General features: G+C 34.3%; 1 protein-coding gene across 4 annotated transcripts in view; it reads left to right on the forward strand.

Moving 5' to 3' along the window:
* Positions 1 to 361: 361 nt before the first annotated feature.
* Positions 362 to 19,510, forward strand: part of LOC123544046 (calponin homology domain-containing protein DDB_G0272472-like) — a 34,713-nt gene continuing 15,564 nt past the window's right edge. Inside the window, exons 1-9 of one of the 4 annotated variants that reach the window (XM_053521777.1) lie at positions 362 to 428; positions 542 to 623; positions 2,824 to 3,082; positions 4,213 to 4,360; positions 4,671 to 4,763; positions 5,668 to 5,753; positions 6,519 to 7,205; positions 16,254 to 16,940; positions 18,620 to 18,887. In XM_053521777.1, coding sequence (XP_053377752.1) covers positions 2,963 to 3,082; positions 4,213 to 4,360; positions 4,671 to 4,763; positions 5,668 to 5,753; positions 6,519 to 7,205; positions 16,254 to 16,940; positions 18,620 to 18,887 — 2,089 coding nt within the window. In that variant the 5' untranslated portion in view covers positions 362 to 428; positions 542 to 623; positions 2,824 to 2,962. Of the gene's footprint in view, positions 429 to 535; positions 624 to 1,923; positions 2,074 to 2,823; positions 3,083 to 4,212; positions 4,361 to 4,670; positions 4,764 to 5,667; positions 5,754 to 6,518; positions 7,206 to 16,253; positions 16,941 to 18,619; positions 18,888 to 19,510 lie in introns of those variants that run through there. The other 3 variants (XM_053521779.1, XM_053521778.1, XM_053521780.1) reach the window with 3 other exon arrangements.

The following is a 19,510-nucleotide window of genomic DNA, read 5'->3' on the forward strand; positions in this document are numbered from 1 at the left end:
TACAGAATATACCAGCTAGACAGTAGTAACATGATAAGCTACTTGAACCTTGTCTATTGACCTTAAATGGCTTAAAACTTGGATAAATTTCAAAAGATCTGTTTAATGTATGTTTAAAGGAGTATTGCAGTATTGATTTTTGCCTTGTAAAAAAAGCAATTAAAATAAATTGAACCTTTTTTGTCAAGCTTTGTATTGCATACCAATAGATTTTTTTAAGTGTAAAAAATGTTTTTGAAAAAGAGAATAAAGGTTGAAATGTGGTTATCTATGGATAGATTTTTTTTTCTATTTTGAGACTGGGTTTTTACCAGCTGTTTCTATTTTTGTTTCTTAAATGATATTATTTATATATCAGTAAGATATGCAGTGAGTTTTGCAAAATGTTCATTCGTATTTTCGTAAATTGACATGGTGCTTTTTTTAAGGTACAAAATTTCATTATTTATTTACAGCTGTTAATAGTGCTTATCAAAATTTCTTAACCTTGTTTCATTGTCAATAGTTCTTAAAGAGGAAGTTTTCATCCTTTTTTTTTCAGATAACCTGAAATTCTGAAGTTTGTGGAGATAACCTTGTGGAAGACGTAAACAACTTTTGTGTTCTTGTGCCAGATATTTGAGGTAATGTATGTTTCGACACCTGCCTTCATTTGCATATTTTAAGGTAACAGTTTACCTTCGTTACAGTTTGTATATATGGAGAAAATGTTACAAGTGAATGACATTGTGTGCTTTGTAAATGTCTGATCTTGACTTGCATGTACTTAACCTTTATAAAATGAACTGGTCCATCGTTCAATTTGGGCAGTACCATTTATTATTCGAAGGGGTTTTCACTGAAAATTTATTGACTGAATAGCAAACAGTGCAAACCATTATGTGCAGGCTAATCATGGTCTGCAGTTGCAAAGGCAGAATAACTCGCCGCCAGCAGGCTAAAGGTTAAGTGCTTTTATAGGGACATTGATCAAATTCTGCTCTCAGAAACTCACAGAATCAGGGTTAGGAGTAGGACACTGTATATATCTACTATACTATACCTGGATTTTAGAGAAAATGATGCTAATCGGAATAAATTTCCTAAGGGTACTACCTATGTGTTTATGTAGAGAAGTTGTCATTAACATGTGGGGAACAAATAACTTCCAGTGTGAATTCTTGGAAAAGGGTTTGGTTAACATGCTTTTTGAAGATATTTCAAAAAGCAAAAAAACTCATCACAGGCAATTCTAACTTATTCTGGCATTATGTTTTGTTTATGTAGATTGTAAAGAAAGACTGAGAGCTATGACCAGTACTTAACCCTTACTATGCTGGACACAATTGATTCTGCCTTTGCGACCAGTGTAGACCAAGATCAGCCTGCATGTCCGTGCAGTCTGATCATGGTCTGCATTGTTCGCTATTCAGGCAGTAAATTCTCAATAAACACCCCTTCAAATGATAAATGATACTGCCCAAAATGGAAGATGGACCAGTCCATTGTTGAAATTTAGCACGGTTAGGGTTAAAATTTAATATCCAGTGGCTTATTAAATGATCAACAAACACACACAACTTTATGAATTATAAATAATTAAATCTGTAAAAAGATCATTATATAAGATCATCATGTATAAAGATCATTTTAGATTGTTTCGCATTGATCATCCTTACAAAAATATATCAAATTTCATATGGTACTTGATTAATCTGGTTAAGATTTTGTTAAGGAGCTGTTCTAAATTTAACCATTCAGAATATTTATAAGTTTCCCCTTTTTGAAAGACGCTTTCGTAACAGTTCAGTGCAGTTCAGTTAGAAGGAAATTTTTAATAGAAAGTTAAAATTCATGCCTCTAACTTAAGTCTAAAACTTGACGTGAAAAAAATATTGTTTGCTGAATATGAGATTTTATTGATAAATATTTTGTGGTAGATTTCAGAGTATTGTTGTATAAAGAACAGAACTAGATTTTATTTCCTCAACAATATAAGAGGCATATTAAAAATTCTTTAGTTGAAATGATTAAAATTTTGGAAGTTGAAAAATTGTTTTGGAAAGGAAACAGTCGTTCAAAGTGCAGATTTAGGTGTGTGTAATAACATGAAGAAAAGTGTGGGGATACCATGAAACTGAAAAAAATGGATATTCTTAAGGAAATTTTAACTGTTCAAGATAGTGGTCTAGGAATATAAGAATATTACGTAAATTTTTCATTGGGTTGGGAAATGTTTTTGTCTTTTACAAAACTGTTGTTTGTATAAGGATATTGGGTAAATGATACACCTTGAATTATAATAACTATTATTTTGTGTATAGGGACTTGTTAAAATTATGTACATAAATAGTTGAAACTGTGTATCTTGAATTCCTGGGAACTGAGCATTTTACTTAGAGATAATGGAAATTCAACTTAAAAATGCTGTTTTGCGCAGGTATTTTCCGAACAGGACTTCTAAATTTCTTTAAGATATTCAGAATTTCTAGATACAAGAGTTTTAGAGACCGCTGGAGTCTGAAATTCTATCTATAACACACCATAATCTTAAAAAAAATACCCCTCCTATATATAGAATAAGGACAGAGGAAGGGTACCTTTTTTTCTAGTGTGTTACTGACAGAATTTCAGACTCCTGTGGAAAGACCGAGTTTTAACTGTATGTCATGTATATTTGTTATACTCTTCACAACTGGAGGAAATAAAAGAATCTATTTAATGTAGCTACAGTTCATAACAAAGGTGTAATCAATGCTTGTGATATTAAACCAGATAGTGGTTCAGTCTACAACCTTAAGTACTTTGCTGTTATTATAACTTAGATTGTTATCTTTTATTTAGGATTGTTTAGAGATCTAGCGAGTGTTGTGAGACAGAAACTTACGAAAGAAGGAAAGAAAATAAAGAAAAAGGAAGACAGGGAAGTCGGGGAGAGGTTGAGGAGTCTTTGCCGCACTGTGGAGGGAGACAAATAGGCACAATGCGGAAGATACGCCTGTCTGATACAGACCTGGAGCTATTTGACATAGAGATTGGACCCACAGACTATCTGTTCTACCAACGTCACAAAGATGCCTTCAAAACTATGTGGAGAGAACAGGTCTGAAAAAAAATTTTGTTTGCCAATTGGAATTCTAAGTTTACATTTCCGTTTTGAAATTAAATTGTGCTAACCCATATCATGTTGGACACATTTGATTCTGCCTTAAAGTTTAGATCATGATCAAAATCTGCACTGTTCTCCATTCAGTCAGTATATTTTTGATAAGCACCCCTTTTAACAGCTAAATGGTACTGTCCAAATTGAAAGATGGACAGTTTCATTATATAAAAATTTAGCAGGGTAATGGTTAAATAATTGCGGATGATACCAACCTGTAAATGGTACAGAAATATCAAATTGTATGGTAAGTAAAACCTAGAATAAAAGTTTGACATTTTCATTTTTGTCATTAGCCGAAAGACTTCCATTCATATATGGTATATTAAATAGAATTCCTCTTGAGAAAAGATTTTCACCTGGATAGTCCTAAAACTAAAATTATGAGAAAGTATTTTTCAGACAGTTGCAACCAATTTTGGTAATAGGGTATGTATAGATTACCATAATGCTTGAAAATAGGTCAACAGTTAAATATATTAAAAAAGCATGCCCAAAACTTTCTATTTCCAATAGAAATGTGACTCTGTATTTTTGCAGTGTCCTTGACGTATTTGTATTTATAACAGGGTTCATTTTTGGTGAGTTGTCATCATTTATTTAGAAATCAGTGTACTGGTAGTGTCATTAAGGTTGATGAGACATGTATATTTGTACATGTATGAAATGTTGATAGAATAAAAAATAGAAAAATGGTACCAGTAACACAGAAAATAAAAAATGGAGAAGAAAGTTTCCCAGAATATTCAAAATAATAGAATATAACTAAATATACATTCTTATGTGTGTTATTTGCAAAAGAAAATCTTAAATCTACCTGTTGCTTGAAAGTTATTTAATATTATAATGTTATTAGTTTTTATTTTGATGTAAATGAGATGTAAAACCAAAATTTGTAGTTCTGTTTGGCGCCATATAACCTATACTGTGTTGGTGCGCTGTAAAACCCAAATAAAATAAAATAGTTATTATTAAAGTGATTTCATATTTACTTAGTGATTTGGCCAAGGAAACAATATAAAGGGTCCTTTTAAAGTATTATTAGTAAGTATTTGCTTTCTTTGTTTTAGGGGAAGCCCTTTTGGACACGATTTCAAATTACATTTCGGAGTTTTACGGTAAAACATGGAATTATAAAGCAGATGAATATAGACTCTCCAAAGTTTCAGAACCTGCTAGATCAAGCCTTCATTTTCATACATGAACATTTTGTTGATGGTAAGTATGGATAATTCCTTAATTTAAATTATTACTGAATAAAAAAAATGCTTATATTTGTTTCTGTGTTTATGTTGAGAGGCAATAAATGCACTTTTAAGAAAGCTTGATTCTTTTGCTTCTAAGAAGAGGTTTGGCAGGAGACTTTTGGTTAAAATTCTATAAGGCTTTAGATATTAAAATATTAGAGAAAACAATTACCAGAAATAACTCGAATTACCGATTATCATTAAGGGTCCACTACTTTAATATTATAATTCTAATTGTCCTGTGATTTGATATTTGTGTAACATTTGTTCTTGCTTTAAAGGCAAAGAAAGTACAGCCAAGAATTTTATAGACGATGTAGCCAGACTGGCTCAAAATCAGGATAAGTTTCCAGCTTTAGATTCTAAGTCATTTGGTAAGTACAGGACAAGTTTGCATCTGTCTTTGTCTGCTCATATAACTGAATGAAAGACATGTTTTCCTGCCAGTTTATGATACTGTGAAATCATTAATATTCGTGGAGGACTCATTTTCGTAGATTGCGTGGTTGAGTTAATCCACGAAAATTAATCCAGACGAAACAGTCAAATTCCCATTCATTCTATGTTCAAAAGTTGAATTCCGCGAATTCATATCCCGGCGAAATTGCAGTTTTGACCAAAACCACGAAATTTCATGCCCACGAAATTAAATGATTTTACAGTACACTATGTCTCACTTAACTACTTTTGCACACTTGTTTGATAACTGTAAATATTCTGTAAGTTGGTGTAAGGGAGCAGTATACAATGTTAAATTTTGCAATGTAAGCGCATTCAGTTAAATAAACGTGCCTAGATTTAGTGCGGAAATATCAGAACACAATGGAATTTGCTAAAATTTAAGTTTAAATTGAGAACATATTGCATTAATGCTTGTGTGCCCCCACAAAATCATGTGAAGGTTTACAAAATTCTTTAAATATAGGAGCCTTTCCTGGCATATTCCGCCGCTATTAAAAGATGTAGACGTGACATTTGACCTAAAATTGTGTTAGTGTGACTTAAAATCCAGCAAAACTAAACAAAAGTGACAAACGAGAGCCTGATATTTACTTACATTTTATTCAGTGAGCTTCACAGATAGAGTAGAGACTGCAGTGAAATATGTTCTTTGTCGATTACACTCGTTGTGCTAAAATGGAAAATGGCTGAGACAGTAATTTCACAGTTGAAATATTTTCAATATATAAGTTTTTCTAGGGTAGATCCACTGTAATGTTTCCTTTTCCCATAAACTGCAGTTACATTACTATCTTTTTTTGTGTGTTTACTTTTCAGCAAAAGATCCATTTTTTGCGAGAGATACTCGTGAACTGTTTAGGAAATTTTTTGGTCTTCCAGATCAGAAATCATCATACCTAAAGGTAAAATTGACTGTTTGTTTTAATATTTTGAGTCATTTGCGGTGGTAATGTTTTAATGGAAAAATGAAATGAGCCGTGCTATGAGAAAACCAACATAGTGGGTTTGCGACCAGCATGGATCCAGACCAGCCTAACAGTTTCTCTAATTGCTATAGGCTCTGAAAGCGAACAGCATGGATCCTGACCAGACTGCGCGGATGCGCAGGCTGGTCTGGATCCATGCTGGTCACAAAGCCACTATATTGGTTTTCTCATGGCGCGGCTCAAATACAGTTAAAATTTGGTGTCTTGAATTCTAAGGTATTGCAAGTTTGTCTTCAAGATAATTGAAATTCGACTTACAATTGATAATTTATGCATGTGTTTTTGGGACGGTACTTGAACATGTCTTCAAGATGGCCGTAATTTTGAGAAAAACGAATTCAGGATATCGAGTTTCAGCTATATTTAAAAGTGGTCATAATATGAAATAGGGGTGTAAATGGGTTTATGTCATTGGTTTAACATTGTTATTTAATTTTGTCCGCTTTAAGTATTGTATCAATTATTCCTGTAATTGTCAAAAATATGTGTGATTTAATTTAAAATCTGGAAATATGTCAAAAAATTGTTTTACAATCATATTTCCCGAAATACCACTTTCAGTTCAAATGCATAATTTGGATACACAATGTATTCCAGGATACTGGGATAAAATTAAAAGTTAGATATATGTGTTTCAAAATTGAAGGCAACTATGCTCAGATTTGATTATAAATTTTACAGGTTTATATATTGAGTCCAGTGTATTTACGTTTTGGAGGTTCTGTGTGTAGATGTTTGATTCGTTGGATGGAAGCGCCACAAATGGACGATCCAAATGATGATTCATATTGGGTGCCTCCGCAACCAAATTTGGTTGATAAATCTCGCGATGAGACGATAGAGACTACTATGTGTTCTAACTGTGTCGATGACTGTGGAACCCGATATTTTCGTGAAAAGATTATGGGAAGTAAAAAGGGACCCACTTCAATGGATTTTTGGACGTTGGGTGATCCGCGCTTTAAAGACGGAGAAAATCCACTTTTTGCTCCTCATTTAAATCCGGACGATGACTGGCGTGATTTACTCACTGTTGAAATGTTCCGAGATTTTTACAATTACGCGAAGTTCAAATATGGCTCGCCAGAGGATAAGTGTAAGGAATGCCAGCGCTTGAAAAAGAAGCGTGACAAATTCATACATGTGTGTAAACAGAATAAGAAGAAAAAGAAACAAGAAACAAAAGATAAAGAAGAACTGATAAAAGATTTAAAAGAGGTCCGTAATCGCATTGACGAACTTGAAGAGGATGGGGAGTTACATAGCGATTACGAGGCTCGTATTCAGGATATCATAAAAGATAAGCCCCGCGTACGTGAGGCTCTCGAAGAGGTGGGTATAAAGCCTCCTGGGGCTTTAAGATTTGAGGTATGATGTAATAGCTTTTGTGCTAGATGTGCAGGTGGGGGGATTCAATATTCTTATATTCATTGCTTCAGCTCTGCCATACTCTTTTTTATTCTAGTGTAAAGATCTCGAAAATTATTTGCTACCTTTCAGCTTGAAAGTCATTTTAAAAAGAAAAAGGTTTAACTAAGTCAATTTCTGTCACCGATTCCAAAATTTGTTTGCCTCTGAAAAAAGCCTTTCAAATTTGTTTACAGTTGTCTAGATTTTGTCTGTACTAGTTAGATACGCAGAATGAATGACTGCAGTTTTATGAATATGATGTAAAAATACTAATATAACAGTAAGTTTTAAAAACCTGAAATATATTTTTGCCAGTGTAAACTTTCTTAAAAGAAAAACAGATACTTATGACATTTTAAACACCATTTCTGGCATACAAAATATGCCAGATATGTTTTCAGTGCCTTATAATTAAGCAGTTTGGTGTCAGATTTTAAGTTCATGTGACTATTGTACCAGGTTACCCACATTTTTCTTTTTACATTTTTACGTACGCTGCTTTCACTTGCCTTGACAAAAGATTAGTTTTCAACCTAGCTTATGCTATTATGACATTTATCGAAGTAATATGAATTTCTATATATGTTTGTATAGAGCAAACAGTTTGAAACTTCAGATGTCCCATTAATTTAAATGATAAGTTAAAGTAAACCTACCTGATTATTATGCAAAGTATATGCTGAAAAGTCAGAAATACTTGAGGTGAATTTTTTTTTTTTTTTGCTAATTTCTTGTTTTTGAATACTGTGAAATCTTAAATTTAGTGGGCATGAAATTTAATGGTTTTGGCAAAAAAAATTCCAAAAATGTTTATTTTATGGGTATATATAATTATAGATTTCAAATTTTGAATATGAAATGAATGATAATTTTGCTTGTTGGCCTTTACTTATGTGGATCCACTCAACCACAGCATCCACAATAATTAGTCCCCCACAGAATGACTGATAGTAATGGTTTTACATGACATCGCAAAAATCAATTGCCGCAAAAAGATGGGTTTTGATTACTTATGTAGGTAAAATTATGGTTTTACGCTAAGATTAAACCTCATGTTATTACTTTTGTTAGACTGTTGAATTTGTGAAAGTGTCTAATTTTACATGAGGTTTGCGTTTGTGTTTTTATTTTTCTTATCTGAAATATTAGGTGTTTGCAGGATCTGATTTTAAAGACAAGCAAGTTAACAATATCCCTTAGATATATGACTGTTTTAAAAAGATTTGAAATACATGTATGGTTAAAATATGTTTTGTGAGTTCCGTTTTGGCACATGAATGTAATACTATCAACCTTTAGCCTGCTGACAGCAACAGATTTTGCCTTCGTGACCAGTGCAAACCAAGATTAGCCTGCACAGATGTGTGGGCTGATCTTGGTCTGCAGTGTTTGCTATTTAGTCACTAAATTTTCAGTGAACATCCCTTTGAATAATAAATGGTACTTCCCCAAATTGAATAATAGACCAGTCCATTTTAGAAATTCAGCAGGGTAAAGGTTAAATCATCATTTTTTAGAGGGGTTGGGGGTGCTAATTTTCATGGTTGAGTCAATCCGCAAAATAATATCCCAAACTAACAGAAGATAGAAAAATAAAAACCATGACTTCATATCCCCACTAAATAGCTGTTTTTAACAATTGCTAAATCCATGAAATACTGTGCTCACGAAATTAGATAAATTCACAGTAGTCATTTAGAAATAAGTTTAGGTCTTCTTTATATTAACACATGTGTAGCATTTACATTCTTCATTTGATAACAACAAAAGTATTTAGAAACCTTACCTCTGTCTTCATTCAGATTGGTTTTGTGTCATGTCTCTTTCATTTTTCCATTTGTGGTATACTTTCGCCATCTTCGTGGTAGTCAGTGCATCTTAGCTTCTAACAGTTTTAGAGATATAATGTTGGTTGGTGTTCAATAATTGACATTTTTCTTGAGTATTAGTGAAAATAAGCCATTGCAAATTACATTTCAGATATGTTGGAAATAATCATTCTGTTACAAAATTTTACATTTGCTAGAATTTTTTTCCTAAAGTAAAATGAACATGTTCCAACATTTCATGAACTTTTCAAAGTTCATGTAAAATCTTAAATATACCAGAAATGAGCAAGTATGAAATGTAGCTTCAAAGTGACCACCAAATGCCTGATTCTTCTCTGTTAAAACATAGTGCTTTCTTGATTCCTCTTTTCGTTGAGGTTATGGACACATAATGACAATTGGCAATTTCTGTGTCAGTACATATATCTTCCATGTGTGATTTAGGCATCCTTCAGTCATAACAGAAGTATTTTTCATTATAAGTGGAAAATGCCAAAATGGCATATGGAGAATAAATAAACAAACAGTAATTGCTGATGCTGTTTGTCGTTATAGGTCCATTACCTTTACAGAATGCTTTTATTCCTCTTTTCTTTAATAGAGTCTTTTTCCTCAATAGGATGTTTTCCCATTATAGGGTATTTAACGTTAATGTGATGTTTTCCCATAATAGGGTATTTTCCCATAATACAGTGTTTTCCCATAATAGGGTATTTTCCCTCAATATGGTGTTTTCCCAAAATAGGGTCTTTTCCTTTAATAGGATGTTTTCCTATAGGGTATTTCCCCATAATATAGTGTTTTCCCATAATAGGGTATTTTCCCTTAATATGATGTATTCCCATAATAGGGTCTTTTCCCTTAATAGGATGTTTTCCCATAATATAGTGTTTTCCAATAATAGGATATTTCCATTAATATGGTGTTTTCCCATAATAGGGTCTTCTCCCTTAATATGATACTTTCTTGATTCCTCTTCAGATATCAGACAATAACTCATTGTGTGGTAATAGGAAGTTGGTTTTGAATTTATCATCAAAAAATCAATTCAATTGGTTATTTTCCCTTGTAAATTTCAACGTCTTTAGACACCAAAAAGTTTATTGGATTGTACATTGCATGCTGGCTTCTTGCGAAATCATGAAGTTTCTGAAAATTTAAGGTACATAATTGGTGAATTGATAACTAATTTTAAAAGATTTTCTTATCAAGTCATCACATATTGCTTTGCTTACTGTTTTACGAATATCAGTCACAGGAAATGTGAAACAAAAAGTGTGCCTTTTTCAGTAAGAAATACATTAATTTTTTATGCCTGACTTCATGTTACTCTTAATTTTGATGTGTTAGTGTGATATTAACACCCCCTCCCCTCTACCCCCTCCAATAAAAACTTAATTTGCCATTAGAGCTGCATTCTATCCGTATATACATAGATTTCTTGCTTGTTGAAAACATTACCAGAGTTATGCCATATCACAGAATATTTGTACTTACTTTCTTTGAGATCGGATATAAGTGAAGAAACGGACTGGGTCAATCTTCATTCTGAATTTAAAGATAGTTTTATGAGTTATTGAAGAATGATGTATGCATGTTTAGAGGCAACAGGGGCAATATTCTAAATTTATTTGCACTCCCAACCATATCAAGCCTTAGAGACTGGTGTATTTTGTATAATCAAAATTTCTTAAAACAGGAAGCATATAGAAAAGTGGCAGACAAAGTTTACTGTTTATCTAGATACCTTTGTTAACTGAAAGTATGACGTTACAGAGATTTTTCTGGTTTTCCAACATTAGCTTTTGGGTTTCCCACATACATGTATTCAAATATATCCACCATTGATTATTGGACAAAATTGTTAAAATAAGTGTGTGACAGTGGATATATATTTTAGAACAGTTACTGTAAAGATTTTCGCTTTGTTTCAAAGGGACTGTAAATGTATAAAAGGTCTTGGTTGCTGTTTAGGTGTTGCAGGTCATTCATTTAGCTTAAAGGTTCTACCCTGGTACCTTTCTGTGTCAGAAATATTTTACAGGAGTCTGCTTGGTTTGTCTCAAAACATAGCTGGAATGTGTTCCAAATGACCTTGACTGTTGTTGTGACAACTAGCCTGAAACAAACAATAAAAACTTCATAGCTGTCTTTATCAGGTAGCACAAAAATAGCACAAAATTCCATTGTGCACTGTTTACAACAAATATTTGAAGAATGAAAGATTATGAACTTTTTTTCTGTTGAAATGACTTAAGTTAGATTAAGAGACCAGGAAGAAGAGGGAAATTAATCCCGTACTTTGGCTTTTTGTCACAGTTAGGCAGTATCCAGAAATAGATATCTGAAAATGAAAGGGAGACAATAATATGTTCTGGTGATACTCATCATCCCTTTGTAGAGTTACAGCCCTTGCACTTACAGTAATGCACACTCTTTTACTGTTGCTGCACAAGTGAAGATGTTGTTGTGTTTATATAATGCTAGCAGTAAAAGAATGGTTTTTTTTCAGCATTTTTAAATAAAGCTACATATTATAGTAGTTTTTGATGTACAAATAAGAATAAACTTAATGATTTTCTGTTTATTTTTCCAAAATTTAACAAGTAAAAATTGAACAGGGGCACCTTCACAACAGTCTGTAGCATATTATTTTAAAGGTATGAATTCTCTCAAAGGAAGTGTAGATTGTTGAAGTGCCGGGACAATATACAATGTCAAGTTTTTTTTTATCAGTAGTGTTATCAGTTTCAACTAGAGCATTGAACCAAATGATAAAGTAAATTTGAACTTTGACGTTAATGTGTTACGTGTTTTCTACAATTATAACAAGGTCATTGTTTTGTAAACACATACTGTTTGATTTATTTTTTTCAATAAAACTGATTTTTGGGCGCATCCTCCTTTGAAGAACTAAGTACATTTTAATATTTACTTTGCTATTTATTGCTTTGAATTAAAATTACTGTAAATACTGTAATATCACAAATTCCCATAGCTGACTCATTTTTAGCTCACCTGTCACAAAGTGACAAGGTGAGCTTTTGTGATCGCGTGGCGTCCGTCGTCCGTCCGTGCGTGCGTGCGTCCGTCCGTGCGTAAACTTTTGCTTGTGACCACTCTAGAGGTCACATTTTTCATGGGATCTTTATGAAAGTTGGTCAGAATGTTCATCTTGATGATATCTAGGTCAGGTTCGAAACTGGGTCACGTGCGGTCAAAAACTAGGTCAGTAGGTCTAAAAATAGAAAAATCTTGTGACCTCTCTAGAGGCCATATTTTTCATGAGATCTTCATGAAAATTGGTCAGAATGTTCACCTTGATGATTTCTAGGTCAAGTTCGAAACTGGGTCACGTGGGGACAAAAACTAGGTCAGGAGGTCTAAAAATAGAAAAACCTTGTGACCTCTCTAGAGGCCATATTTCTCAATGGATCTTCATGAAAATTGGTCAGAATGTTCACCTTGATGATATCTAGGTCAAGTTCGAAACTGGGTCACTAGGGGTCAAAAACTAGGTCAGTAGGTCTAAAAATAGAAAAACCTTGTGACGTTTCTAGAGGCCATATTTCTCAATGGATCTTTATGAAAATTGGTCAGAATGTTCACCTTGATGATATCTAGGTCAAGTTCGAAACTGGGTCACGTGGGATCAAAAACTAGGTCAGGAGGTCTAAAAATAGAAAAACCTTGTGACCTCTCTAGAGGCCATATTTCTCAATGGATCTTCATGAAAATTGGTCAGAATGTTCACCTTGATGATATCTAGGTCAAGTTCGAAACTGGGTCACGTGCGGTCAATAACTAGATCAGTAGGTCGAAAAATAGAAAAACCTTGTGACCTCTCTAGAGGCCATATTTTTCAAGAGATCTTCATGAAAATTGATCAGAATGTTCATCTTGATGATATCTAGGTCAAGTTCGAAACTGCGTCACGTGCGGTCAAAAACTAGGTCAGTAGGTCTAAAAATAGAAAAACCTTGTGACCTCTCTAGAGGCCATATTTTTCATGAGATCTTCATGAAAATTGGTGAGAATGTTCACCTTGATGATATCTAGGTCAGTTTCAGAAGTGGGTCACGTGCCTTCAAAAACTAGGTCATTAGGTCAAATAATAGAAAAACCTTGTGACCTCTCTAGAGGTCATATTTTTCAATGGATCTTCATGAAAATTGGTCCGACTTTTTTATCTTGATGATATCTAGGTCACTTGTGCTCAAAAACTAGGTCACTATGTCAAATGATAGAAATAACGGCGTCATACTCAGTTCAACACTGGGTCATGTGGGGATAGGTGAGCGATTCAGGACCATCATGGTCCTCTTGTTATGGGTTTTGTGGTTAGGCCTTTCCAAAAAAATTCAGTCGAAATGAACATACTGAAACTCCAATAGTTGAAATCTACAAATTTTAAATTTTAAAGTATTCAGTTTTGACTTTATTTATGAATGAATTGTTAGAAATTTTTCAGGTTATCTTAGCATAAAAATAACATTTCATGAAAAAATTGTAAAATTTCTGATTTTTATGCCCCCACTTTTGGGGGGGGGCGGGGGCATATAGATTTGCCCTTGTCCATCCGTCCTTCCTTCCGTCCGCCTTCTGAGAATGTTGTGTCGCGCCTAGCTCCAAAAGTATTTGACCTAGAGTCACAAAACTTTACAGGAATGTTGGTCAGAATGTGTAGTTGTGCACCTGGGGTTTCGCGTCCGGATTCATTCAGTCATTTAGGAGTTATGGCCCCTGACTTTGTAAAAATTGGTCATTTTAGTGTTGTGTCGCGCCTAACTCCAAAAGTATTTGACGTAGAGTCACAAAACTTTACAGGAGTGTTGGTCAGCATGGGTAGTTGTGCACCTGGGGTTTCGCGTTCGGATTCATTCAGTCGTGTAGGAGTTATGGCCCCTGACTCAGTAAAAAAATTGGTCTTTTTAATGTTGTGTCGCACATAGCTCCAAAAGTATTTGACCTAGAGTCACCAAAGTTTACAGGAATGTTGGTCAGCATGTGCAGTTGTGCACCTAGGGTTTCGCATCCGGATTCATTCAGTCATGTAGGAGTTATGGCCCCTGACTTAGTTAAAAATTGGTCATTTTTATGTTGTGTCGCACCTAGCTTCAAAAGTATTTGACCTAGAGTCACCAAAGTTTACAGGAATGTTGGTCAGCACGTGCAGTTGTGCACCTGGGGTTTTGCGTCCGGATTCATTCAGTCATGTAGGAGTTATGGCCCCTGACTTAGTTCAAAATTGGTCATTTTAATGTTGTGTATCGTGTAGCTCCAAAAGTATTTGACCTAGAGTCACCAAAGTTTACAGGAATGTTGATCAGCATGTGCACCTGGGGTTTCACGTCCAGATTCATTCAGTGCCTTCAAAAACTAGGTCAGTAGGTCAAATAATAGAAAAACCTTGTGACCTCTCTAAAGGCCATATTTTTCATGGGATCTGTATGAAAATTGGTCTGAATGTTCATCTTGATGATATCTAAGTCAAGTTCGAAACAGGGTCATGTGCAGTCAAAAACTAGGTCAGTAGGTCTAAAAATAGAAAAACCTTGTGACCTCTCTAGAGGCCATACTTGTGAATGGATCTCCATAAAAATTGGTCAGAATGTTCACCTTGATGATATCTAGGTCAGGTTTGAAACTGGGTCACGTGCCATAAAAAACTAGGTCAGTAGGTCAAATAATAAAAAACCTTGTGACCTCTCTTGAGGCCATAGTTTTCATGGGATCTGTATGAAAGTTGGTCTGAATGTTCGTCTTGATGATATCTAGGTCAAGTTTGAAACTGGGTCAACTGCGGTCAAAAACTAGGTCAGTAGGTCTAAAATTATTAAAATCTTTTGACCTCTCTAGAGGCCATATTTTTCAATGGATCTTCATGAAAATTGATCTAAATGTTCACCTTGATGATATCTAAGTCATTTTCGAAACTGGGTCACGTGCGGTCAAAAACTAGGCCAGTAGGTATAAAAATAGAAAAACCTTGTGACCTCTCTAGAGGCCATATTTTTCATGAGATCTTCATGAAAATTAGTGAGAATGTTCACCTTGATGATATCTAGGTAAAGTTCAAAACAGGGTGACGTACCTTCGAAAACTAGGTCAATAGGTCAAATAATAGAAAAACCTTGTGACCTCTCTAGAGACCATATTTTTCAATGGATTTTCATGAAAATTGGTCAGAATTTTTATCTTGATAATATTTAGGTCAGGTTCAAAACTGGGTCACATGAGCTCAAAAACTAGGTCACTATGTCAAATAATAGAAAAAACGACGTCATACTCAAAACTGGGTCATGTGGGAAGAGGTGAGCGATTCAGGACCATCATGGTCCTCTTGTTTGTTGTTTTTTTTTCGAAATTCTGACTGTCAGATTTTAACAGTGTTTGACTACAGTAATTAAAGATAATTCTAAAAGGTTCCTCTGCCATCGATGTATAGTTTCTGTCTGCATCTTTTAAGATAAAGCCACAATTCAAGAAAAACCCTGTTATGAATTAGCTGGAAAAGACGTGCAGTCACAGTGCCCATTGGTACAAAAATCACATTTACCTTGGGCATCACATAATTTTGAGGTTTTTTAGTCAAAGGTCATGGTCTCTTTGATGCTAATTGGTCAATGAGACAATAATCTTCTGAATCCCTCAAGAAGTTGATTCAACACCATCAGCTTCAGGGATTTCCTTTTTATTTTCCCACATTTATGCTGTCAGTGGGGGCATATAGTGTTGCTGCTATCCATACGTACGTCCCAAAATCTTTGGTGTCCAACTTCTCCCACATTAATAGTTTGATTTGCTTCAAACTTTCACAGATGAACAAGCTTGATGTGCAGATGACCATACTGGAAGAACTAGTGCTGTGACTATTTTTACCGCAGTTATAGCCCTTTGATAGTTTTGCTATATAGAATATAGAGAAAAATCTTGTATGTCCAACTTCTCCCACACTATTAGACTGATTTGTTTCAAACTGTCACAGATGCTATTTAGAGGATAGCACAGAAATGGGAGCATCCATTTCCTATAGACACATTTTTAGTCTTCATATTGCACTGCAGTCGCACTTCTGTTGTTTTTAACAGGTTATATTTTGTTGATATGTAATTTAACAGGAAATTTTACTGATGTTTGTCTGAAGATATATATATAGGCTGTGTTTGAATTTTAGGCTGAGCGCAAAGAGAAGTTGGAAAAACTGCATAATGAACAGATAAAAGCTGAGGAAGAAAAACAAAAAGTTTTTAAGAAAACTAAAAGGAAGGCAAGTCCGGAGAAGAAAACTGGTGATTCTGAAAAACTTGATAAAGATACAAAAAATGTTTTAAATGAAAAGGATGATAAGGCTGACAAGAAAAGAAATACAAAAGAAATTGAAAGTGATACTAATGTTAATGGAAAGGAAAAAGACAGTGAAAATGAAACAGTTTCAAGGGAAAGTTCGGTAGAAAAGGAACTTGGGAGTACAGATGGTACTGAGAAAGACACTGAAACAGAAGACAGTGAAAGGGATAGCATAGCTAAGAGTGACGATGAAAAGGAACCTCTTAAAAGTGATGCTAAGGATAATTCAGATGGACCCAATGAAAAGGGCGATTTGAGGGGAAATATTAAGGATACTACAAGTGGTGATGCTAAGGAGGGAAAGGACATTGGAAAGTCAGGAGAAGCTGACCATTCTCTTCAAAAAGATGTTTTTAATGAGGAAACTACAAAAAGTGACCATACACATTATAGTTTCTTGTCAGATAAGGATCTGACAGCAAATAAGAACATTGTGTCTGGATTTAAAGTCATTAAGATAGAAGATGCAGACAATGGACTCTTTGAAGTAAATGTTTCTGCAGCTTGTCTGAAGGTAAGAAAATATGCTATTCTGTAAAGATGAAAGAAGGAGCATGTAACAACAAACTGTTGATGTTAATGGGCAATAGCTGGCAGGTAGGGCACACATTTGTATTTAACAAGAACTTCTTTTAAAGTACTGATATTTGGTGGGACTAGTTTTTGTGTATTTCATGATTTTATCAATCCCAACAACATTGAACAAAGAATTGATTTTCCTATTTATTTTCTATTTTAAATTTTTAAAATCCACCAAAAAATTATATAAAGGTGTTATGGAGTAAATCCATGCATGGTCATTTTTATAAAGTTTTGAATATGAGTATTGTTACCCAAATTAAGCGTTGTTGTTTTTTTGTACCCCCCGACAACAAAGTTGTAAGGGGGGGTATACTGGTTTCAGGTTGTCTGTCTGTCTGTCCGTCTGTCTGTCTGGCCGTCTGTCCGTAGACGCAATCTTGTGCGCACCATCTCTCCTTATCCCCTTGACAGAATTTAATGAAACTTCACACAAGTGATCAGTACCAACAGTAGTTGTGCATGGGGCATGTTAGGTTCTTTTAGAAAAAAAAATTGCAGAGTTATGGGACTTTGTTTTTTTGTTACTATACTATATACATAGACACAATCTTGTGTGCACCATCTCTCCTCAGCCCCTTGACACAATTTAATGAAACTTCACACAAGTGATCAGTACCAACAGTAGTTGTGCATGGGGCATGTTAGGTTCTTTTAGAAAAAAAATTTGCAGAGTTATGGGACTTTGTTTTTTTGTTACTATGCTATATACATAGACACAATCTTGTGCGCACCATCTCTCCTCATCCCCTTGACACAATTTAATGAAACTTCACACAAGTGATCAGTACCAACAGTAGTTGTGCATGGGGCATGTTAGGTTCTTTCAGAAAAAAAATTTGCAGAGTTATGGGACTTTGTTTTTTTTGTTACTATACTATATACATAGACACAATCTTGTGCGCACCATCTCTCCTCATCCCCTTGACACAATTTAATGAAACTTCACACAAGTGATCAGTACCAACAGTAGTTGTGCATGGGGCATGTTAGGTTCTTTCAGCTACAAAAATTGCAGAGTTATGGGACTTTGTTTCTTGTTAACATACTATGTACATACAGTCTGCATATGCAATCTTGTGCGTGCCTAATCTACCAAACCCTTACACACAATTCAATGAAACTTCACATAAGTGATCAGTACCAACCCTAGTTGTGCATGGTGCATGTTACATTCTTTTAGATAAATATTCTGCATAGTTATGGGACTTTGTTTTTTGTTACTATACTGTATACATACAGTCTATATACATACAGTCCACATAATTATGCAATCTTGTGTGCGTCAAATTGAAATGTACTGTGTCAGTGCATGCGGTGGGGTACATTCATCACCTTTAGTGATAGCTCTAGTTTTCAAAGAAATACTGTTAGATATGGTCTGTTTTACCAGGTAAAATGACTAAGTTAGGCAATTGTTTACGTTATAAATAAAACCTGTTTTACATTTGATGAGAACTAAAATAATGTAAATCTTTTAATGTTATACCAACTCAGTGTTATAATATTATTTTTACCAGTGTAAATACTGTCTGAGAAATGAATTGTTACTTTAATATGTTTTACAAGTTAAGGGGGTTAACTACAATAACAAATAAATTTGCTATTTAACAGTCTGATGATGAAGAAGATTCATACACAAAAGCCATGAAAGAAAAACTGAAAGCACAAGAACTGAATAACTTCATTTTATCAGCCAATCTGCTCCGTGAGAAAATTTCTGGTCTGCCCCAGAAACTGGAATGGTGGGAGGGGCGTGGTTTTGCTGTTGCTATTGTCAACTTTGAGGAGGAAGAGAAAGAATTTACTAAGAAATGGACAAACTTTACATTGAAAATAAATGGATATGAGGAAAATGCAATAAAACAGACGCTGATTCAGTGTAAGTGGTTCTTTACCTTGACTATATGAAGTAGGTGGAGAGTTATCTGACTCGGTCTGGCATCTGTGTCCGCATCCACACTTTGTTTAAAGTTTTGATGCATTTTCTCTTTATCTCTGTATATGATGGATTTGCTTCAAACTTAGTTATTTATCATCAACACATCATATGACACAGGGGCCATAACACCCACACCAGTATTTCAAATTGCTCCAGTGATGGCTCCAGCTTCCTCAGATGTGCTCTGTTTAAATATCAAGCTTTGATGTAGTCAAGTGCACTGTCTCCTGTGACAGCTCTTGTTTATTTAAGTCTTAACTCTTACAGTGAAATGTATTCCAGTCATGCATTGATTTGGTGTAAGTGAAATTTATTCAGATCTTAAGTGAAATTTTATTCAAGTCATACATTGATATCTGTTTAAAGATATTCAATGGCCATCTTTCACTAAAATATTTCGCCTTTAAATATTTACTCCAAATGTATAAAATCCTCATTAAATATGTTTAACACTACTAAATATATAAATTAAGTTTGTATATACATAGAACTGCATTCATAATTAAATGTCATGCAGTAATAGCTGATTGTTAAAGAAACAGCCAGTTTGTTTTTCAGTAGTA

The sequence above is a fragment of the Mercenaria mercenaria genome, chromosome 13 (assembly GCF_021730395.1).
Source record: "Mercenaria mercenaria strain notata chromosome 13, MADL_Memer_1, whole genome shotgun sequence".
In the NCBI taxonomy this organism is placed as follows: domain Eukaryota; kingdom Metazoa; phylum Mollusca; class Bivalvia; order Venerida; family Veneridae; genus Mercenaria; species Mercenaria mercenaria.